Source organism: Phodopus roborovskii, unplaced genomic scaffold, assembly GCF_943737965.1.
Source record: "Phodopus roborovskii unplaced genomic scaffold, PHOROB, whole genome shotgun sequence".
In the NCBI taxonomy this organism is placed as follows: domain Eukaryota; kingdom Metazoa; phylum Chordata; class Mammalia; order Rodentia; family Cricetidae; genus Phodopus; species Phodopus roborovskii.
Window position 1 is genome coordinate 27,894,150 of NW_026126434.1, and position 23,991 is coordinate 27,918,140.

The 23,991-nt window shown below is 47.0% G+C and overlaps 1 protein-coding gene across 8 annotated transcripts in view; it reads right to left on the reverse strand.

Moving 5' to 3' along the window:
- The window catches only part of Anks1a (ankyrin repeat and sterile alpha motif domain containing 1A), a 148,274-nt gene that overhangs the window by 59,078 nt on the left and 65,205 nt on the right, over positions 1-23,991 (reverse strand). For 6 of the 8 annotated variants that reach the window (XM_051187143.1, XM_051187146.1, XM_051187144.1 and 3 more), the window contains 7 exons: positions 21,467-21,763; positions 20,705-20,780; positions 20,412-20,513; positions 20,216-20,317; positions 17,520-17,716; positions 14,893-14,985; positions 9,793-9,913 (listed from right to left, as the gene is read on the reverse strand). In XM_051187143.1, the coding sequence (XP_051043100.1) occupies positions 9,793-9,913; positions 14,893-14,985; positions 17,520-17,716; positions 20,216-20,317; positions 20,412-20,513; positions 20,705-20,780; positions 21,467-21,763 (988 nt within the window). Of the gene's footprint in view, positions 1-9,792; positions 9,914-14,892; positions 14,986-17,519; positions 17,717-20,185; positions 20,318-20,411; positions 20,514-20,704; positions 20,781-21,466; positions 21,764-23,991 lie in introns of all 8 variants that reach the window. The other 2 variants (XM_051187142.1, XM_051187145.1) reach the window with 1 other exon arrangement.

The following is a 23,991-nucleotide window of genomic DNA, read 5'->3' on the forward strand; positions in this document are numbered from 1 at the left end:
TTTTCTATCGATGGAATAAAACACTGTGACCAAGGCAATGAATAGAAGAAACCAAGGACTTAATTTTAAACCTCAAGTATGAGGCAGAGAGAGTGAAATGGAAATGGTTTACACTTTCATAGCTGCCCCTTTGCCATACCTCCTCCAACAAGGCCATACCCAGATAGTGCTACTAACTGGGGACCAAGTACTCCAAGGTCCAAGGCTATGCAGGACATCTTATTCAAACCATCACATGCCTCAAATCTATAATTCAATTCAGGATTCTGAGGCAGGAGGACTGCTTTGAATTCAAGGCCAGCCAGGCTACATAGCAAGATTCTGTCTCCAAAATCAATCAATCAATCAATCAATCAATCAATCAATCAATCAATCAATCAATCAATCATCAATCAATACAGAGAGAACACACTGAAGACATATGTGTCCAGCAGCCCCAGCACAAGGCTGCCCCGTTCTTGGAGAGCACATGCTTTCTCATGGAGAAAGGTCCTGACTAGGTGATACAATCACTACTACAGACCATGATCCGAAAGCATCTATTCCAGCCCACAGCAACCTGAGAACAGAAGAGAAGACATAATGGGAGCCAAGAGGTGCCAGTGACAGTCCATCCCAGTGACTTCCCCTTCTTGGGGTCTTTTTCAGAACATGAACAGCTGGGGTGCATGAGGGCACTCTGGAACACTCTGGTGAGATGCGATTACTTCTGTCTCTGCAGTCACTCCAAAATGATAAGATGGTTCTAGTCTCATGGTAAAGATGCAGGTCTGGGTTCAGTGGAGTAGGGCTTACGTCCCAGCTCTAACAATACTGGGCAGCCATAGCCATTTGTTTTCTCTTCTGTAGCTGCTGTAATGTTGAGCCTGTTTGAGTCTCAAACAACTAAGCCATTCCTTCATAGATTCACCTCACCCCACCAGATCCCCCAGGTTACCCCTGCTCACCCTGCTGTCTCCCCCATTTCCCCTATGCTCAGCATGCTGTCTCTTCCACGTTCCTTTAGTAAACTCTGCTCATCCAGCTGGTTTCCAAGGCTTCCCATTAGAAAGCTCTGCTCTGTGTTCACAGCACTTTAGAATTTCCAACTACCAGGAAGAACTGGCATCTCTTATTTACATATAAGCTGAAGTTTCAAGAAGGTAAAGGACCCTGAAGGTAACTGACCAAAAGCAAGAGACCAAGAGTTCAAATGCAAGCTTCTGCACCTGGCCTGCTCAACTGAATTCTTTCTTCCTCTTTCCTGAAAACCCTGATGTCACCATCAGAGTGACACTCTGTTGTGTTCCTTCAAACCATCATTTTTACCCACAACACCTTCTGGAGTACATGACACGGTCTCCCGAGAAGACTACAACTAGAAGACTGTAACACACATTGTAACTGATCCATCCTGTCACCACGTCAACCCCCAGGGAATTTCATTCATCCTTCCCATTCATCTCAGAGTAGTACCTGTCTCATTAGGATTTACCAGCAGCCTTCCAATCACCTGACACTTTCTAGTCTTCATCTTCTAGCTCTGAGTCACTTGGCATGGGATTAATGGTGTCTGCATGTTCATTTTCCTCTGCTTCTTTGACCTGGAATTTTTAGAGTCTCAGCCACCTAGGATGTTGCTGCTTAGGATAGCTTCACTCTGCTGTCCAGGATGGTGTGAAACTTGTGACCCTCTTGTCCTCCCCACCCCATCTTAACATAACTACAGTCACACACTCAATGTTTAGGGACTATCTTTAAAATGCCTTCTCCTTCCCATGTTGATGACTTGAAAGTGAACAGTCACCAGGATTGTGACTAACAGGAAGCAACAGGTTCCAGATCCTGGAAAACACAAACTTCCACCCAGCCCTGTGCTCATTTCTGCTTGCTGACTCTATCTTTTCCTCCTCAGCTCAGCTCTACTAATCTTAGCATCTCTCCTAATCTTCAGAGTCCTGCCTCTGGGTGTTATGGGCACATCCACACAGACATTCTCCTAGAACACAGACCACTCAGATTTCATTTAGCATCTTCTCTCAGTCATGGCCTTCCCAACTCCACTTTTCTGGTTACATAATACTTTTCAGCCAGGCTAGAAACCTCAGAATTGCCCTCAGCAGCCAGGCTACATGACCCTCAGAATCGCCCTCAGCAGCCAGGCTACATGACCCTCAGAATCGCCCTCAGCAGCCAGGCTATATGACCCTCAGAATTGCCCTCAGCAGGCAGCCCTTGTTCACCCACACTTGGCACTCTCCTGTTATCCTACCCCTGAGAGTTATCCCACCTCTTCCTCCTCCCTGCAACTTCCTCCTGTCCCTCTAGGACAGGTTCTAGTCACCCTTAGAGATTCAGGAAGATTTCTGGCTGCAAGCTATTCCTGCCTCCAGCTTTTCCCAAGCCAAGACTTCCAGATTCTAGCCTCTTTAAAGTCCACCTCCTGTGGTGTCACCCCACTCCTACAGTTTCAACAGTACTGCTCTGTGTCTGGGATGAAGATTGGCATTTGAGATCCAACTCGATGACAAGCTCTCTTTGTTCCAGCCAAACCGGAGCACTGGCCAGGCTCCGGGCAACTCTCCACCTCCTCCTCCACTTAAGTGTGCCACACCCCTGCCTGGAACCTCTGGTCTTGGGCTTGGCTCAGACCCTCTCTTCATGAAGCTATCTCTGACCTCTTAGGTGGACACAATTTGTCCCGCTTTTGAACATCAGACTGCCTGTTACAAAACCACTTTCATATGAATTTAAGATAGTCTTCCCCCTTTCAACTATTTTCTTTATTTATCACACATGTCCATGTATATAAATAGCTGTCAAAACATTTTCTGGAAGAAAATATGGGCACCACATTCACAAGGCTTATTCAATCAGAGGGAAAAGTGAACCAGTCTAACCCCAAAGCAGCAGCACTGTGAGTAGTGAGGCAGTCCCAGCTTGTGTCAGAAGCTTAAGTCAGAGGCTGGGGAAGAGGGGCCCCTGTTTACACACTCAGGAACTCACACTACTGCCATGAAAAGCCAGCCTGGATTTCCAGGTAAAGATAGGGACTGAGCACTGGCACTATTTTCTCTTTCTGAAGTCTGACTTAACCAACAGCAGGAGTGGCATGCAGAGCACGCGAGAGGCCAGGCTGCAAGGAGTCACCAAGGCTCAGGTACAGGAGCAGAGGGAGAACTGAGGGGTCAGGTCCCTCCCCTGGGGAAATATCAGTCCTCTTACCCAACTGCATGGTTCTCGGTTCTCAGGGACATCAGATACTCGACTGCACCTGGAAACCCTTAGAACCATGGCACACGCACTTGTGCCTGCATGGCAGCCATGGCTGTTCATACTAAGCCTTGGCTTCACAGACCCACTGTTAGACCTCCTGGCTACCTTTCTGTGTGCTATCAAACATGCAAAATTGTCACTGCAGTTCTGAGTGGTCACATGCCTGGGATGACCACTGCAGAGTCAAACACTGACTGAGAAGAACAGAAATTGTTTGAGGCAATTTGAACCACAGAAGGAATATCCCTACTTGACACATGGGCCTGGAGCTTTGGGGGGATATATGTTTTCCTCCTCAAGGATCCGCTGACACTTTGTCCTATGGCTGGGTTTTTCCAGCTCTATGGGTGTGAGCAACGTATCTGGTGGAAATTCTCCTGTGCTGCAACAGGCTCAGCATTCTGCTCACCGAGACTGAGGGCCAGTTTCAGGCAAGCAGAGATCCTTTGTGGCTCAAACTGTCTCACAAGGGGCCGGCGTGACTGAGCCATTTCTGTCTGTGCTTCTCCATTACTGTTTGACTCTTGCAACTCCAAACTCCTCCAACTATTCTGACTGTTCCCACAGGGGTGGGGGCACCCTGCTTATCAAACAAGACTCTTACAGCTTTGTATAATCATTGAATGTCAGGCTACCTACAGTGACGGCCGGCTTCACTCCCACATGCTGGCTATGATGAAGTCTATCACTTTATACTCCTCCTTCAGATGAAGTGTGATGAAGTGTGGAAGAAAGCTGCACAGAGGTGGGAGGCTAAAACGAGCCTAGAGGAAGCATAACCTGAGCTTTATCTTCACTCTTCCTGCTGCTCCTCTCCCAGCCTCAGTGACGGGCTTCAAATGCCTCCCCTCTTGGCCACCATGCAACATCACATGTACTTACAAGAAGTATTTCTTTTTTCTTCTTGTGGGGAAGGGGTTTCAAGACAGGGCTTCTGTGTAGCCCTGTCTATCCCGGAACTCACTCTGTAGACCACTCTGGCCTCAAACTCACAGAGATCTGCTTGCCTCTGCCTCCATAGTGCTGGGGTTAAAGGTGTGCATCACCACTGCCATCACTACTGCCACTGTTGGGAACCAGCAGTCTGCTAACCCCGCCCCCAACGATGGGCGGGACGCTCATGGCCACATCATTACTACGTCAGGCTTTACTTGGCTGCTCAAGCTTTACCTGGCTGTGCAGGGGACTCAGTTACGCATGCACAAGCCCCCCTTTTAAAGCAAGTGCGCCAAGCGCGCCCCTCTTTCTTGCTCTTTCTCTCTTGCCCTCTCTCCCTTGCCTTCTCTCTTTCTTCTCTCTCTCCCCCCTGCTTTCCATTGGCCACCAGCTACTCCCTTCTCTCCCCTCTCTCAATAAACCCACGTGGGCGCTGAGTCTCATGTTAGTGTTTCATAGGCAATAGTTGTAGCAAAAGAACAACAGCCACTATTTTATTTTCTTCCTTTTTGAGATGGGGTACGGTGTGTTCATTATATTACATGCTTTTGAACTCCCAGACTTAAAAGACCCTCTGGCCTCTGTCTTCCAAATAATGGAACTAAGTGTATACTACTTCATTCAGACATCATTAATTTTAATGTTAATAAATAAATAAATGAATAAAAACAACAACAAAAAACATAGGCAACTCAGAAACTAAATAAAAATAAGCAAGAATATATCTTCAGAAGTTCAGACATTTGCCAATTTTGTTTTCTCAAGCATATGTGTTTGTGTGCCTTTTCACACTGATGTACATGTGTGTGCATAAATAGATCACCAGTCAACCTTAGTGCTATTCCTAAGGTATACGTTCCACATTCTGGGGGATTAGGTCTCACTGAATCTGGGGGTTCACCAGGGCTGGAGAACCCTCCTGTTTATCAGCCAGGCAGTGGTGGTGCTCGCCTTTAACCCCAGCACTTGGGAGGCAGAGACAGGTGGATCTGTGTGAGTTTAAAGCCAGCCTGGTCTTCTCAAGTTCCAGGAGAGCCACAGCTATACAGAGAAATCCTATCTGGAAAAACAACAACAAAAACAAAGAAGAAAGAAAAAAAAATTCATGTTCATGACCCATGTTGGGCCTCATGCTTGCAAGGCATGTGCCAAATGACCAAGTCCCCACTGCTAATTTTGTTTTTTCCTGAAATTTTTAAAATGTATGTTTGTATCTGTGTGAGTGTATGCCAAGTGTGTGCAGGTGCTCAAAAAGGCCAGAGGAGGGCGCTGGGTGAGCAGGCTCATGCAGAGAAACACAATGCGTATACAGTATGCCTATAGCAACACAGTTAACAGAGAAGCCCTGAAAACTGAGAGGGGCTATTTAGCAGCAATTAAGAAAGAATAGATTGACGCTTAAGAAAGAATAGATTGATGCTTAAGAACCAAGACAAACTTGGATCCATGATCTACAGACAAGTACAAAAAGCAAATTCTCAAGGTCATTTGTCACAAGTGACTCCATCCTGGGTTAAATTCAAGTTAGACCACCTCACAGCCATTACTGCATGCATTACTGCATAGAGACAGCAATGGCCTGAGTGAACCACGCTTCCACAACTCGGCCACCTCTAGCAACTCTGAGAAAAAAGAGGCACAGGGCCTGAGCATGCCATCCAGATTTACTCTCATACTTTCTTTTTCTTTTTGGTGAGAGTATACCAGTATAATTAACAAGGCAATTTGAAAGTATATCCCGTTCCACCCCACACTACTGACTAAGGCAGGCCAAGCTCTGTCTTATTAATATTAACATAAATATAACCTTTGGAAAACAGATCAATTAGTTCATAAAAGCTGCATACGAAAATGACATTAATGGAAAAGGAGAAAGGACTTAACTGAACTAAACCATGGTAGGCTACTGATAGCCTCCCTTCTGGGCCAGTGGATTCTGGTTGCTGACAGGACAGTCAGGGCTTCTGAAAGACCAGCAAGTCCATTTCATAGCTAATGTCTCCCCCCTTGTCTGCAAGCTCCAGTGAGCCACACCAAAGGGCAAGGGCAGGACTGCAGGCAGAATGCTGCCCACACTGTGGTTCCATTAAACAGGCCGCCCATGGCACTCCCTCTCAACAGCCAAACGGCAGAGCAGCTAGGAGCAGAGGGGCGGGCATGAGATTATAAATCTTCTTTCGAAGCTCTTGAGAACCGAGAGAACTCTTGTCCTTGGGACATTAAAATCCCCACCACAGTCAGGAGACAGTCCCATAAGGAAAGCCGAGGTTCCTTCACCTTCACTTGAAAGGTTGAGGGAGCTGTGTGCAATCGTCCCACCTGAAGCCTCTTAGAGAATCAACCCCTCCCTCATGGAGCACCACCTTCAAATGCAACATTAGAGTACAGGCCTGTTTTGCCAAAGTTAATATCCATGATCTTTTTAGAGAGGGGCTCACACTATAGCCCCACCCAGCCTTGAACTCTTTTGAGTTCACAGTAACCCTTGCCTCCATCTGCAGAGCACTGGGATTATAGGTGTGAACGGCTATGTGTGGCTCATGTCGTTTCAGACTTCACCAGAACTGTGCCTGCTCTAAATTAAGAGTGCACCCACAGGGTGGGCAAACTCATACAGCCCAGGCACCAGAGTTTCCCAAACAGTGGGACTCAGCATCAACCCACACACAGACACAGGGTAAGCATGCATGGAAAGCAGCATCCTGGTTCTGAGTGTATATAGCAAGATGGAGGACCAGAATACTCAAGATGCTTCTGGAATAACAGCAACATTACAAAGGCAATGTAGTGAATAAAAAGATGTTTCAACACAGTGCTGACACAGCTGGACATGCAAAAGTTAAGTACAGAACTCAAAGCTACAACGTTTCTAGAAAAAAGTACATAAAAAAATACCCCTGGGGCTAGGAGCTAGGGGGATGGCTCAGTTAGTAATGTGCCTGCTGTGTGAGCGTGAGAGCAGAATGAGAATCTTGGGCATCCCCCTAGAAAATGCTACGTGTGGTATACGAGGCTACAGCACCAGCTGAGGGTGGGAGAACACAGCAATGGGGACCCCTTATGGTTAAGTGTCAGCCAGTCTAGTCCAGTCAGCAGCCCCCTTCAGCGGGAGACCTTGTCTGAAAAATGTAAGGTAGATTGTGTACGTTGATGCACACCTTTAATCCCAGCACTAAGGAGGCAGAGGCAGGAGGATCTCGTGCTCCAGGCCAGCCTGGTCTATGTAGAAGCTTCAAGCCAGCCAGGGCTACACAGTGAGACACTGAGTCTCAGAACTCAGTAAATAGTGGAAAACAACAGAGGAAGACACTTGACACCAACCTCCAGTCTCTGCAACAAGACCCATACATGCATGTACATGCAAGATCAGGTATACCCCGCCCCCACAAACAAAACTTATGACCTTATCCATCAAAAACAAAACAAACATACAAAAAACAAACTTAACTTCTCCAAAATTAAGATCTCAAAAGACATTGTGATGGTGGTTATACACTGAGAGGAAAGCACGTTTGAAGAACAGTACTTAGGATAATGAAGTTGTCAGCAAAGTGTGGTGGGTGGGTGGCACAGGCCTGTAAACCTAGTTGAGTTCCTGGGAGGCTGAGGGCAAGGGAATCACTGAATGTTCAAGGCCAACTTGAGCTATAATTATAAGACCCTGTCTCACAAATCTTAGAAAACAAAAACAAAGATGTCCAAAAGAAATGAATAAACAAAGTAATTTCAATTCATCCAGGCATGATGATGTAAAGACAGCATTGGGAGGCTGAAACAGGAGAACTGATGGAGGCCGGTCTGAGCTATACCTTCTCTCAAAAAAGACAAGAAAGAACTTATGCCAAAAATAAAGCGACCTTACAACTCGGAAACAGAAGGAGAGATGTCCCAGTTTTGATTTTTTTTGTTCATTTGCTTTTCGAGACAGGGCTTCTCTCTGTAGTCCTGGCTGTCCTGGAACTCACTCTGTAGACCAGGCTGGCCTCGAACAGAGATCTGCCTGTCTCTGCCTCCCAAGTGCTGGGATTACAGGCGTGCACCACCACTGCCTGGCTATGACCCATTTTTGAAATGAGCAGCAGCCGGTGTACATAGACACTCCCTGAGGACTGGGGCACACACAGATGATCAGCCTGGAAAGGTAGACATCTCTCCTCTCCTAGGATGGCCAAAGCTTAATGGACCTGATGAGGCGGAGGCCTGGCGATGACAGCATACTGCAGGGGATCCAGAATGGTGTGTCACTCTGCACAGCGGCCGAGTGGCTTCTTTGAAAAGAATCTCCACCCAGAACCCAGAGCCCAGAGCCCATGTCCCACAATGACATGTTCATCCCAGAAAATGAGAATGTATGTCTGCTTGAAAAGTGGAAACAGTAGTTTTACCTGCAACTGTCCAAAACCGAAAATGACTCACTGTCCCTGGGTGGGGAAAGGATAAACTGTGGCATACCTCTATAAAGGACCCTTGCTGGTCAGTGGTGGTGCATGCCTTTAATCCCAGCACTTGGGAGGCAGAGGCAGGCAGATAGATCTCTGTGAGTTCAAGGCCAGCCTGGTCTACAAGAGCTAGTAACATAACCCAGGAATGAAAAGGAACAAATGACTGAAAACACAGACAGATGGATCTCAGATACACTGTGCAAGTTGGAGGTACATGCTGAATGTCTCCATTCATGTAACATTCTGGAAAAGGCAATCACTGGGACAGACATCAGAGGCCCTGTCTCCAAGGCAGGGAGCAAGCGGATGCAGAGGGACAGAGGAAAACCTTTATTGTGTTCAGACTCTCCCCTATTTTGGTTACAGCTGGCAGTCGCCTGCAGACCATGCACAAACACAGGCGCAATTCGGTGCATCTGAATTATAACCTTTTAGAAAAGTTACAAATGGAAACTACATGACACAAGCAACGACTATGAATGCAAACACAAAGTTGTCCACACCCAGGGGAGGCCTCTGGACAGGATGAGAGGCAGTGTGCTGGGTTATCTGACCAAGGTGCAACAGAGGGGACTGTGAACCAACAGAAGCAACAGGAGACACTGCATGCACGGTGGAGGACCGCTCAGCTGTAAGCACTAGGATCAGAGACAGGAAGGCTCCCTCCACACAGTGCCCTTCAGTCAGCTTGGTGTCCGTGCACCTTCCCCTCTGCAGGGCTGGAACTTATGTCCAGACTGGATTTTGCTCAAGTAGTACAAGTGGGTCATAGTGACAAAGCACTGTACTTACAGGTGACAACCCATCACGACCCTAACAAGGAGCACACTGTCCTTAGGTCAGGAGCCACAAGGTCCACCCGCCATCAGCATGGGCCTGAACAACCTAGCTTGCTTGGCTAACACGACAGGCTCCAACCAGTTTCCACAGTTGTGCTGGCTGTCCCTCTCCCACAGCTGTCACCTGGGTACCCTCACCTGCCCTTGCCGCACACTTGGGAATGTTGTCTCCATCCATCCATGGGCACAGAGTCCAGGTACTGGACAAAAATGACCATGGGGCCCCAGACCTAAGAACCCTAGCAGCATGACCCACATCTGCAGCACCCGCCCTCCGGCCATCCTGTTCTGTGCTATGGAGTGAAGTAGACATACTGTACCTTTCGTTCTTCCATCTGTGGCCCCTGGCTTCTTGGTCTCTGCTGTGAGTAGCAGCTCATAGGGGTGTTCGTCCTCTTCCCGGGGGACACTGCTTTGAATCCTGGGTCTTACAGCCAGGCCCTAGGAGATAGGAACACCCAGAGTCCATTGGGCACAGAGACAGGTAGTACACAACAAAGCTCCAATTCCCGCTACCTTGCAGGGCAGGCCAAAGCAGGAAAGGGAAGGTTGGGCACTCCGTGGGCTCATGGGTGCTTTTCTAAGCCCATCAAGTGCTCTGGCTCATTCCCCAGAGGTTATCATGCCTGAAGCTTGGAGTCCAGTGCAACAGGGATGGAAAAGGACAGGACAGAGATAGGGCATGGCAGGAGAGTGGGACTTAAGACCTCACTCCTCACAAATCCACTCCTGAGTGGAGCTGTAGCTTATGTGGCACTACAGGAAAGGGGTGTTATCACATGAGCCTGGTACCCCATGCTCTGCCCTCTGCCCGGACAAGTCACACACTGCCCCTCTGTGATGCAGCTGAAACGCTGCTAACCAGAGCTAAGGAACAGATGAAGCTGCTTTACTGGATTTTTGACACCCCACCTGTGAGTCAAATAAAACACTTACTGATAAAGTACTCAGACTCAGTAACAGAAACACCTAAAACACCTGAATATGAAATCTCCACAGTATGACTAAACCATTTCTTTTTTTTCTTTCTTTTTTTTTTTTTTTTGGCCCCATTTTATCCTTCAGAAAGTGATAAAAATCCAAGCCTCTTTCCTCTGCCCTCCCCTCTCCCTCTCCAGTGTTTCTGTGTGAATACTTTGCTAGTAGTTGTTATATTAGCTGAACTGTCCCCTTTCTCCATGCTCCTTCTCTGATGTGCACATATCCTACCCAAAGGCCAGAATCTACCTCAAAAGAAAGCAAAATGCTCATGCCACTTACTGGTCTGTCCTCATCCTCCTCTGCTGTTACAGCCCTGGCTAGCCTGGAACCTGCTGTGTAGGTCATGCTAATTTTAAACAGGCAGATCCTCCGGTCTTTCCCTCCCAGCAGCTACGATTAAAGGTGTGAGCCACCACAGCCGGCTTGTAACTACCTTCTTCCCAGATCCCAGGAGCTGTGGGAACAGATCCCCCTGAAACTAGCTTTCTACTGAATTATAAGGTAAGTTCAGATGCCTCCAACAATCTTGAGAGTCAGCAACTAGCAATGTGAGTTTCTGTGGGCAAACAGCAGCTCTATCTATGGAGGTCTTGACTCAAACAGGTAAGCGCCTCCCTTACAGAAAATGCAGCAGCTGTGGGGCTCCTGTTAGGTGGGTTAGGTGAGCATCAGGGGGTCTTCAGCTAGTCTTGGCATAGAGCCAAGATGGCAACACCACAGTGCTGGAGACAGAGGAAGGGCTGTGGACACCCCTGCTCTGATAATTCCCTCATCTGCCCTGAATCCGTTGTGTTTTAAAGGCCAGTTAAGAATCATCATCACATGCCAGCTGCTGCAGTCAAGCCAGAGCACAAGACTCCCAGAGCTGTTTAAGTAATGGTGCAGCCTGGGGGCCAAGAGGGGCAGCTGGGATTCCTACTCTACTCATACCTAACAGATCGGCAGACCTTGGGAGGGGCTGGACTTTGCATAGACACCACACACTGGAAAAGCACCAGGTTAGTGATTCACCAGTCCTCCTCTGTGGGGACAGCTCACAGTGAGCACGGGCTCACAAGTCCTCCTGAAGGGAGGACAGCACTCCCAGACTCAGACTGAAGGAGATGCCCATGTTTGTTTATTAGCAATGCTGCCACTCTGATGGCAGCACAATGATCTCACTCTAAAACTGTGCTGAGCACAGCAGACACCCCCCACCATGCAGGGCACCTGGAAGCTAAGGGCTCCTTTACTCTGGGAGCCCTGGGCATCATTTATTTGGTTTGTTTTCATAGGGACACAAGGGAACAAAGAGGGACTATTAAGTCGTTCACACCGTGTCAACTTAACACCACAGACTTCATTGGTAGGAATTCGTACTCTGTAGGTTTTCACCCACATGATCCCTCAGGCAGAGCCCCGGAAATCTGATTCCTAGTATGTTTACCTCAGCAAGGGTTCTCACCCAGGCCCAGACATGCTTCCCTGAAAGCTAAGTGACAGCCAGGATGCCTGGCCTACAATACAGGGCAGGATAGAAGACTTCAAGGGCAGAACAAAGGTGAGCAGAAACCATCAACCACCACAACTGGAGACCAGTCAACAGCCAGGATGCCTGGTTCTTGCCATTTCATCTGTAAACTAAGAAAGGGCCAGGGACCTGTCCAAGGTTACACAAAGTTCACAGCAGAGCTATTGCCAGGAAATGCAGTTTCTCAGATTCTAACCCAGACTGGCCTCATTTTCCTCCATCCAATTTGAACCGCCTATCCTTCAACTGCCTAATGAGAGCCCCTGCTTGGAGAAAGACAATAAACAAGGGTATTCGTTTCCTCTTGTTCTGGCCCTGAGCAAGCTAGGGGGATTAAACCTTTCTTGCAGACATCCCTTGCTCCCACAGAGGTGGCCCTGTGTCACAGTGACTATAGCAGTAACTGGTTTTCAAAAGAAAGGGTTCTGTTTTTCACTAAATTACTTCTTAATCTTTCCCTTTCCCTCCAGGGCTGGTGTGACTCAAAGCTAAAGAGTCCCTGTGGAGAGCAGCACCACTTAGGCACAGGATGTAAGTGGCCAGCCATCACCTAGCTGTGGCTGAGAAGTCCCAACACCCAACACAGAGGAGGCCTCAGCCAGCCCATGGCAGCCCATCATGAGAAATAAAAACTTTTCTCTGTGTGTGTGTGTGTGTGTGTGTGTGTGTGTGTCTGCATGTGTGTATGTTTGTGAATCTATGTGTGTATGTCTGCATGTGTGTGTCTGTGTGTGTGTCTGTATTTGTCTATGTTTATGTGTGTGTATGTATGTGTATGTGTTTATGTGTGTGTGTATGTGTGTGTATGTATATGTGTGTGTATGTATGTGTTGTGTGTCTGTGTCTGTCTGTGTGTGTGTCTGTCTGTGTGTATGTATGTCTTTTTGTGCATGTGTCTGTGTGTTTCTGTGTTTGTGTGTGTGTATGTATGTCTGTGTGTGTTGTGTCTCTGTGTGTGTTTGTGTGTGTCTCTGTGTGTATGTATGTATGTCTGTGTGTCTCTCTGTGTGTGTCTCTGTGTGTGTTTTCTCATGTCTGGCATCATGATAAGATCATTACTTGAATAAGCAAGCTCTCTCACAGTCTCACATGTTCAATAGATATACAGTCTTGAGCTCTGGCTTGGTCATAAAGCCATCCTTAGCACCAGAGACTGTTGGGTTCAATCCTTCAAGTCCTATAAACACAGTAAAATGGCCTTAAGTTTACTGACATCCATGTCTCAGTATGAGGTTTAGTTTTAAACTTTGAGAGAATTGGAAACAAAGACAGTGGGGTTGCAGCTCTTGCTGCTCCTGCAAAAGACCTAAGTGTAGGTCCCAGCACCAGTAGTGGGCGGCTCACAAGCATCTGAAACTCCAGTTCCATGGGATCCCATGTCCTGTTCATTCTCTCAGGGTCCCAGGCATGGTTGTGATGCACAGACAGACAGACACAGGAAAAAAGTATCCACATACATAAAATAATAAAAATCCTGTCTCAATCACTGAGAACAATGACTCAGGCCATATATCCTCTATATTCATTCATCCATAATAATAGCAAACAGGCAAGTACAGGGCTCTCTTCTCAGTCTTCCAAAGACCAACTGTGTTGCTTTGACTGATTTAGAATTCCAGGTTATTTGGAGACATTTCCAAAGGATGAATCTCACACAAGGGCATCCTAGCAGGCAGGAGTGCTGCCTCTGCGCCTCACAACCTGTGTCTCCTGAACTACATGACAGCAGGAAAAAACTCTGTCCTCTAACACCCACTACAAGTGCGCACACGTGCACATGTACACACACACACACACACACACACACACACACACACACACACACGGAGTAACATAATAAAACCTTTTTGTTTTGTTTTTCAAGACAGGGTTTCTTTGTGTAAGCCAGTTACACAAGTTAATTTTATAAACTTGATTATTTAATAAACTCACAGATAAAATATCACACAGCAAAAGTATCCAGACCAAAGTGTCTATCTTTCTCCTTGTCAACTCTGACCTGATCTGTGTTTGGATACAGTTTTCACAAGAAACAGTGAAAAGGAAGAAACAGAAAGGAGGTCTCTGGGGCCCAAACACCAAAACTTGATAACGTGGTACTGTTCATACAGTGTTAAGGATGAGGGTCCTTGGAACCTTGCATCAAAAGACAACACAGTCTAAGGGCAAAGACTGTTCTGCTGGGGCAGCCACACAACAGTAGGCCAGGCTCCATATGGCCAGTATGCTCCTATTGCACCAAATCTCCAGATTACTGACACGTGTATATTACAAACAAACATACTAAGTACAGGGGCAATGAGAAAACAAGGAGTCAAGGCTGGTGATCTGCCTTAGAGGGTAAGAGTATTTGCTCTGCAAGCATTAGGACCTGAGTTAGAATCTCCAGCACCCACAGAAAAAGTATGGCATAGCTGTTTGTGTGCCTGTTACCTACATGAGCACATATACCTGTACACTCATGTATATGCCTCACACTCATACACAAATCCAACAATCCTCTCTCTAAAAACAGAAAATACGCTGGGGAAATGGCTCAGTGACAGAGTGCTTGCTTGGTTGGCATAAACAAGGCTTTGGGTTCAATGCCCAGGGTCTAGAGAGATGGCTCAGCAGTTAAAGAGCACTGGCTGCTCTTCCAAAGGACCCAGACTCAAATCCCAACACCTACATGGAGGCTCACAACCATGTGTAACTCTAGTTCCAGGGGATCCAATGCCTTCAATCTATCTCCGTGGGCACCAGGCAGAGGAATGGTGTACACACACACACACACACACACACACACACACACACACACACACACACACACACACACACCAAAAAAAAAAAAAATCTTGAAAAGAGGAGAACAGAATCTCCTTTGAACTCACAGATCTACCATATAACAAATGCTATGTGCGTGACAGGGTGACCCCCAACCCTCTACCTCAGAGGCTGCCAAGGGCAAATACTTCTTATCTATGTGCTCTTCCTCCTCTTCATCAGGTGGAGGCTTTGCTGGAGGCGGCGGACGTTCTCTCTGCGCAAGAAAAATAAATATTCTACCATCTCTCCTTTTCAAGTATTTAAGGTTTTGGCTAAGCCATATTTTAGTCCTTGGGAATAAAAAGCATTGTGTAAAGAATTTCTTCCCCCAAAAGCCTAAAGTTAAGATTCCTATCTCTCAGCACACAAAGGACCCCACACACAGACACAATTCAATCATGGTTTCTAATGTGTGCAACAAAGATCATAAACAGCTCCTTCCTGGCTGTAAGGAGAATGGCACGGAATGCTCAAATGGCCTCACTGGCACAAGTACTCTACATGACAAACGCGAAAACCTGAAAGCAAAAACCAAAGGCTCAACATGCAGTCTACACCGAAGAGAAAGAACAGCTCCGGAGCTCATCTAAAGCCACAACTCCCAGGGAAGCAACAGGAAAAGCAACCAAAGACAGAACGTTTGTCCTTGCTCAAACACCATCGCTCATCAGGGAAAGTCTTGCATCAATCTCTTAGTACCTGTAGTTTCAGCTAGTCAGGGGACTGAGCAGGAGGGTCACTCAAGCCCAAGAGTTTGAGGTTACCCTCAACTCAGAATAAAACATTTCTTGGGTTATTTATTTATTTATTGTTGTTGTTGTTTTGGGTCTCACTACGTAGCCCTGGCTGTCCTGTAACTTGCTATGTAGACCAGACTGGCCTCACAGAGATTCCCCGCTGCCTCTGCCTCTAGGTGCTGGGATTAATGGCATGTGCCATCACACCCAACCCAGCACATCTCTTGTTTTTAATTGCCCCCTTCAATAATAAATATGTGGCTATAGGGAACCCTGTGTGTCACTCCTGCTCATTTAGACATGGGCATGAGCACCAGCTTCCCTAGGGCAGGGGCTGGCAAGCGTGGTCTTGAAGGACCTCAAGCAACTATGCTAGGGTTCACAGTCAGTTCTACCACAGACAACAGGCAAATAGTGCATGTGACTTCACTCAAAAGCAAAGCTTCTGTCAGTGGGCTGTGGTTTTCCAACCCTATCCCATAGTGAGGAACTCATTAAAGGGGGACATTGGGTAGGTGAGTGAAGAACTTCCGGAACACAGATGACTTTGGTGTGGTAAAGCCACTGTACCTGTAGCTTACTCAGGGGAGGACTAGGACAGGGCTGGCCCCAGCCCCAGGTTTGCAGGTCAGTTCTACATTGCTAAAGCAGGTGGGGTTTGGAATGCTGAATGACAGAGATTCCCAGAGAAATCTGCAAAGATGCTGTTTTGGATTTTGGCACCTGGGACCTCTTGGTCCAAACATGCTTATCTGCTCCACACCAGCCTCCATCACTCAGTCCTCCTGTGAGGTCAGAAAACTAGAACAGGAATGGCTACAACATACTTATGCATACATGCCAAAGCATGCACTCCAAGACGCTCTGGCTTTTGCTTACAACAACTGGCAGAGGCTGGCCATTAAAGGTTACTCAGTTCTCCGCATGACTGTGTGGCTTCTGCAAAGGCACTAGCGCCCCCTACTGGGTGACAACTGTAAGTCCCACTTAAAGCAAAGCCTTCTCCAGCACGTTAGGTAACAATAGCAAATGGTCCCCTCACCACTCACAGCGTGAGTCCACTTACAGTTCTCACTAGCATCTACTCTGCTACTCTGCCATACTAGAGGGCTCACTGACACCCACACTCAAACACTGCAATTGCATCAGGGCAGAGAGCAAGGCAAGGAGACCACCAACAAAGAACACGCCAGGCCACAGTTAGAAAGGTAAGGAAGACTGTGCCTCCTGCTAGAACTGGGCCAGAAGGGAAAGTCAACACAAACAAAACAAAACAAAACAAAAAAAAAAAAAAACAAAAACCAAAAAAACCCTACACATATGGCCCCGAATCTGTCCCAAGGTGGTTAGCCAGGCAGGTCAGACAAGCAGCAGGGTGTGACAACGTGGATAACAATGTGGGGAGAAGGAAAGAGAGTGGGGACAGACAGGGTTGCAGACAAGGCAAGGCAGACTGACTCTGGGGGAGAAGAGGACATCAGGAGTCTGGAGGCCCATGAACAAAACAGTGCCAAGACAGGAAGGACAGACTGAGGAGAAACACAGCACTGCTTTCATGAAATGGGGCTGATAAGAATCAACCACCACAGGCAGTCTGATTAAATCTGCTATGCCCAACCCGCAGGGCAGGACCACCCGTCCACATAGCTGGTAAGGCAAGCCAGACTGGGAACAGCCAGCCACTCCTGTCACTGGGGAGTTCTGCTCTCCAGGGAGAACAAACCACACATAGCAAGATTCCAAAGGCTTAAACAGTACTGAGGCTAAACCAGAAGACTCAGAATAGTGCTAAGGCGGCGGGGGATGGAGAGATGCAAACTGGCTATACTGAGCTCGAAAAAATGAACTACTTCAGTGTCATCTGCAGTTTTACCACACAGAACAGGAGAGACAAGACAGAGAACAGCACATAGGCTCAGGCCTCTGAACAAGAACATGTACCAGACTTCCTCTCGCCAGCACCCCACTAGCTGCCACCACGGCCCCCAACAAGCTCAGGCCTGGGACATACAGGCCTCACTCCAGCAGTTCTTGCTCCCGTGGCTTCAGCCTCCTTGTTCACGGAATCTCGGTCTGATGATCGCCCACTGGCTGTGCTGTCCAAGGAGTGGCAGGACACAGCATTGTACAGTGCCTCGTAGGGACCTTCCTCCTCAGCATGTGTATCAAAATCAATGATCAGTTCAGTTACTGCTTTCTCCACATTCCCTGGAAGAGAGGACAGAGGGCAAGGTTATTAGTAGAAGGGGCAGAGTCTGGGGTCCAGACACTCTGGCTGAACACAGACTCCACGGCAATACAAACCGTAATGAACACTAACCCACAGGGAACACAATCACTGTGATAAAGACAAGCAAGGGTGATTTTCCCTGATTCAATACAGAGGAGAGCAGCATAGTGGTAGAACTCTGGCTTAGCATCCACGCAGCCCTGGATCCAATTTCCAACAAAAAAGTACTTAAATACATAATTCCCATGTCCTTTGTAAGTGCTCCAGTGTTGCAACACCATGTGAATGGAACTTAACCTGAACATGTAGCAAAGTGTAAATGGAAATTAAAGGAATGCTTCAGATTACCACTGATTTTTTGTTTTGTTTTTTGAGGCAGGGTTTTTTTCTGTGTAGTTCTTGCTGTCCTGGAACTTGCTTTGAAGACCAGACTGTCCTCAAACTCACAGAGATTTACCTGCCTCTGAACTCACTCTGTAGACCAGGCTGTCCTGGAACTCACAGAGATCCACCTGCCTCTGTTTCCCAAGTGTTGGGTTAAGGCTTGTGCCACACTCAGCCTTGATCTTGTGTTTTTGAAGCAGGGTTTCTCTTTGAACCTGGAGCTAGCTCACTTCAAATGATTTAATGAAAGCTCCACATACTCAGAGGAAAGCAAAGCCTTTCTGAAACAAGGCACTCATGACTTAATGGCTGTCCTCTCAGCACTGTTAGAAATGGCATCCCTGAGTGGCTTGTCATATCACAAATGTCAGTGTGAGTCCTTGCAAGACAAGAGCTCAGTGAACGAGTGACCCCACTGCTAGCAGATTCTAAAATCAAGGAAAAGTTTGGAGTGGGGTGAGGATGGAGGGGGGTGCTGAGGAACCCAGGACAGATAAGCCGGTCTATAGCCCTCCCACTTCTGCTCTGCTCCACCCCTCTCCTCTTTATGTTGCTTTATGGTTTACTGCCATCTATATGTGGATGACATTGTCAATTAGGGTTTATTTGTCTTTGTCTTTTATCATAGCACAGGCTGTTCAGTAAACCAGAAAGGATTCTGTTATGGAATATTAGTTTAAGATATGTTACATTTGTTTAATATCTGTTTAATGACACAAAGATATGTCATGTTCTTTTATGTTGCATTTGTTTAATTCTGTAAAGCTGTGTTACTTTGCCTATCTAAAACACCTCATTGATCTAATAAAGAGCTGATAGCCAATAGCAGGACAGGAGCGAGAAAAGAAGGACAGGAGGGCATCAGGGACCAGCCATGGAATAAGGAAAGAAAGAAATACATTAATAAAGAAGTGGGGGGGGGGGGATGGAGAGATGGCTCAGAGGTTAAGAGTACTGGCTGCTCTTCCAGAGGACCTGAGTTCAATTCCCAGCAACTACATACATGGTGGCTCACAACCATCTTCTATAATGAGATCTAGTGCCCTCTTCTGATGTGCAGGCAGAACACTGCATTCACAATAAATGAATACAATAGAATAAAGAAAGGTAAAAAGCACAGAGGCAAAATGTAGTTAAAGAGAAACAGGATAATTTAAGTTAGAAAAGCTAGCTAGAAACAAGCCAAGCTAAGGCTGGGCATTCATAAGTAAGAATAAGTCTCTATATAATTTATTTGGAACTTGGGTGGCAGGCCCCCAAAGAGTAAAAAAGAACAACTACAGGATTCTGAGATGATAAACACACCTCCTACCCAGACCACCTACATATAATGATTTAGTGCCATAATTGCCATGTGCACAGGACTAGCCAGCAGATCTCATTGAACCAACTGTTCCCAATACACTGTCATGTGTTTTGGGATAGGAAGCAACTTTGATGAGCCTGCCAATTACACATCACTACAGAAGTAGAGACCAAAATAAAGCAGACATAGGGCTGGAGAGATGGCTCAGAGGTTAAGAGCACTTACTGTTTCTGAAGAGGACCCAGTTCAGTTCCCAGTACCCACATGACAAATCACAGGCATCTATAGAACCCACCACCCTCTTCTGACTGGTATGGGCTCCTGAATGCATGCTGTGCACATAAACCCACCTGGCCATACACATAATTTATATGTATATTGTTGTTTTGCTTTTTTTTTTTTTTTTTTTTTTTTGTTTAAAAGACAGGGTCTTACTATGTAGCCCTGGTTAGCCTGGCTATGTGGACCAGGCTGATCTCAAACTCACAGAGAACTGCCTGTTTTTGAAATGCTAAGGTTAAGGCACATGCCTGGCTTAATTAAAAAAAAAAAAAAAAAAAGTTCTTTTTTTTTTTTTTTTTTAAAAATAAAAAGAGAAGAGTAGGACAGATAATACCCATAGGAAAATCTATGCCATGCCTGCTAAAATTCATGGACACAACTGAACATAGTAAGTGGTAATAACAACCGGCAATTATTATTTGAATTAAGAACTTTCCAATTTGTTCAAGAATGACTGACTGTCCTCAGGCTGTACCTCTTTCCTGGCTGTGAAGAAACACCTCACCCTGAGACTTTGGTGCTACGGCATCTGTGCCTGAGAGGAGAGGTAGCTGAGCTGTGGAGGTCTTATCTACTTCTTTCACACTTCTTTTTCCAGTCATGTGATCTGTAAGGAAAGATGGTTAGAAATAAGAGGTTGCCCCAAGCACGGTGTATTGTAGGATAGCCATCCCTGGTCCCCAGACATTGAGGCCTCACACCTTCTATCAGTGCTGCTATCTGCTGGCTCTTCTGAGAAGGCAGGTCCCGCACAGTGTCGAGGGCAGTCAGCCCACGGTTGTCCTTTATGTTAACATCGATTCCTGGAAAGGACGGCAGGTGGACCAGGAAAGTGAGCACATTCAGGCAAGTCCAAGGACACCCACAGCTCTCAAGCTGCACAGCTAACATTCTTCACCCACAGTCATCAACAGTCCAGCGTTCCAGGACCAAGACACACCATTCTAAACCACACACATATGCTGGCATGTGGGATCAGCGCTGCCAACCTCACCTGCAGCCAGCAGAATTTGCACCACATCGGTCTTGCCAAACAAAGCAGCCTCATGCAAAGCGCTGCCCATCTCCGTCTGGAAGGCAAACAAGAGCGTAGCAGCACGTCATGAGAACAGTTGGGTGTGTCACATGACAGGTGGGAGGCAGATAAGGAGGCAGCTAAGCCACACAGAGTCCTCTGGGGGCTTCATCTTTTCCAACATTTCTCGTATGGGTTCTTAAACCAACATGGTCCACACAGCAAGACAGACCACTTCTGTGCCATCAAAGGACATAAGCCTCCACTTGCTTGTAGGGATGCTGACCAGTAAAACCTGACCAAGCTCCATGTTCCTGGGGAGAGGGAATAAAAGCACCTCATGGCCCAAGTGGAGAGTCAGCACCAAGCTTAGGAAGTACTGACTGAGAAGCCCGCTATGACAGAGGAGCTCTAAGTCACATTGGCAGTTGAGGGGGTCAGGGAGGGGGCATGTGTGGGAAGATAATGAACTTTCTGGTTTTGAGATGGCCCACAAGCACTTCTTTTCAGGGTTTAAAGACCACATCCCACACCCTGAAAAGAAACAAGCAAAAACACTAGACTTACTCCATAGAGCTCATCTGCCTCTACGATGTCATAGCAGGATAAAGTGACAAAACAGAAGCACGTGAATGTGATATGAAACGTGCTAAATACACACACAGCCCAGCAGCACTGTACTTGTCCCTTTTCCACCGACAAGAACCCTGTGCCAGGAGAGATGTCTGTCTGTCTTGCTACCTGGTAGTTGCTATCCATGCCGGCGTCCAGCAGGACCTGCACCACAGCCTTGTGGCCATTCCTTGCTGCCAAGTGTAAGGGGGTGTGCTTCCTAGTGCTGCAGCTCAGGAGGTTGGGGTGTGCACTCAGCAGCATCTTCACCACCTCCAGCCGCCCGTAGAGCGCTGCCAAATCCAGAGGTGTTTCGAATTTGTTGTTGCGCATGGTGGGGTCTGTGAGCTCCTCCAACAAAGCCTTCACTACCTCCGTGTGGCCGTACTGGGCTGCACAATGCAGGGCAGTCTCATTGTCATTGTTCTGAGGGTTAACAAGCACAGCATATCAGAGAGGAGTGGGGTAAGGGACTAACATCTGCCTGTATAATCACCCATAAAACCACTGAAATTTAAATGAGAAAAATAGCAGCAATACTTAGGAACTTTACAGGAGTCAGAATCCTGGCACCGCCCCAAACAATCAAGCCTGATGGCTCCCATTGGCCACATCTGCCTCCACTCCCTGCAGGAAGGGAGCATTCCAGGAACACTTGCAAGCTCTGTGCGCCTTCAAGGGCGCATCTCCATACTGAAGGAGAGGGAACAGGGAATTTGGCAGGCATTTGGTAGACGCCCTGGCATGCATGAATACTACATCACTGCCATTGTTTCATTTAAAACTTCAACTGGTTTTACAAGCATTTCTTTGTTCAACCCCGTGGTTCTGATTCTGGGTTTATCCACCATCCACAGCCTTCCACAAAGCTTTTAAAAAGGAGGTTGTCATCTGTAGCTCCTGGCATGCAAATCAATCGGCCAGCAGGGAGAGTAACAGAGCAGAGCACCGCAAACCATTCTCAAGGTAGCAGCTGGCAGCCATTTCTGAAGAGGAAGGCACAGGCTCACCTTATCCTGCCCTCATGCCTACTGGTGAAGGGCACATGGGGCAATGCATGCAGCTTCTACTGCATAAAAGTGAGCACGCTGGGGACCTTCTCATGTAAGAAAGGGACAGGCTCTGGGATGCTTGATGTGAGAGGTGCAAAATATTCCAATGCAAAATTGTCCTCCATTCAATTCATAGTCTGAAGGCCTCTGACACCAATATTGTCTCAAGGATAGAATCTGGGGTAAAACTGGGGAACTTTGTGTCTTTTCAACTGTCAAAAGTAAAATTGTGTTCTTCATTGAAGCAGACAGTTTTTCACAACCTCTCTTTTCTGAGAAGCGCTCATGACAGCAAGCTCTCACATGTCTCAGTCCTCAGTTTACCCAGGCAGCTTCTGCTACTTTGGGGAAGACGAGGCTTGAGAGGGCCTGCCCTGAGTCAATACTATGCACCTGTCAGTTGCCACAAGTTAAAAATTAACTATGTCTACAGTAGCTTTAATTCTGTTAGTGACATTAAAGGGAACAGATGAAGAGTTACCCAAACATGCATCAATTCCATCTGCTTTTGACTGCATCATTTTGTTTTCTGTTTTTTTTTTTTTTTTCTCCCTAACTACACAAAAATGGATGAATTGCTGAGACCAAGGCCCCAAGCAGCCAGAGTGACAGCAAAGGAATGTTTTAAACAAAGCAAGGACAGAAAAAGTGACAGCAGGGGCACATGCAGAGAGAAAAACAAACAAGACGCAGACTTGCCAGAGCGCAGCACAGCTCAGAGAAAGCAGCCACAGGACACCACAGCTCTCAGTGGTTCAATGGAAAGCAAATGTGTGGGGCTCCCTGTGGCCATTGGGCATGCCCACTTCCTAACAACCTAGGACCCAAAGCCTCTGAGCAAAGTCAGAGCTGTCACTTGACTTCCTTGTGACAAAACACAGCTACTTCAACAGAGCTCGCAGGAGCTTTCTGGAAAGTGCAACACAAAGAAGTTTAAGAAAGGCCTCTGAGTTTTCTACCTCAACTTTCCTGTGCCAACCAGGGCCACAAAGCCACCTTCTTAAAATAAAACTCCATCCAGTAAAACTTGCTGACGCTGAAGAAAATCATTACAGCCATGGTGCCTTCTGACATCCAGAATTATGTCCTAGACTTTGTGTAATGTGTGACTTAACAACTGAAAAATTATAAAACCCTAAAGACAAAACTACCCAGCAAGGGAGGGAGAGAAGAAAAGTGGGAGAGAGGAGGAGGCAGGAGGGAGGGAGGCAGAGGTACAAAGACATGCTGGAAATACCAGCTCAGTGGCAGGACATGTACTTAGCACACCCTGGGCCCTGGGTTTAGTCCATAGTGTTTCCTACCAAAACAATAAAGCAGAAAAATACAGTGAGTGCTTTTTAGGTATGTTTATTGGTTTTCTTTGGCCTGCTGGCTTCTGCTAGAATGGAGACAGCTGTCCCAAAGTTACCTAGCTAAAGCACAATCTTGGTCAGCCCTGGCAACATTGCCTGCCTGGTGTTAAATACCATCTAACCACAGCTCACTGGCACAGTGTAGAGACATCTGAGAGTGTATCGATTTTGCCAGACATGGGCTGGTATTGTATTTAGCTTTGGTTTCTCATTGCTTTGGGGCCTGTCCTGGAACTAGGTCTGTAAA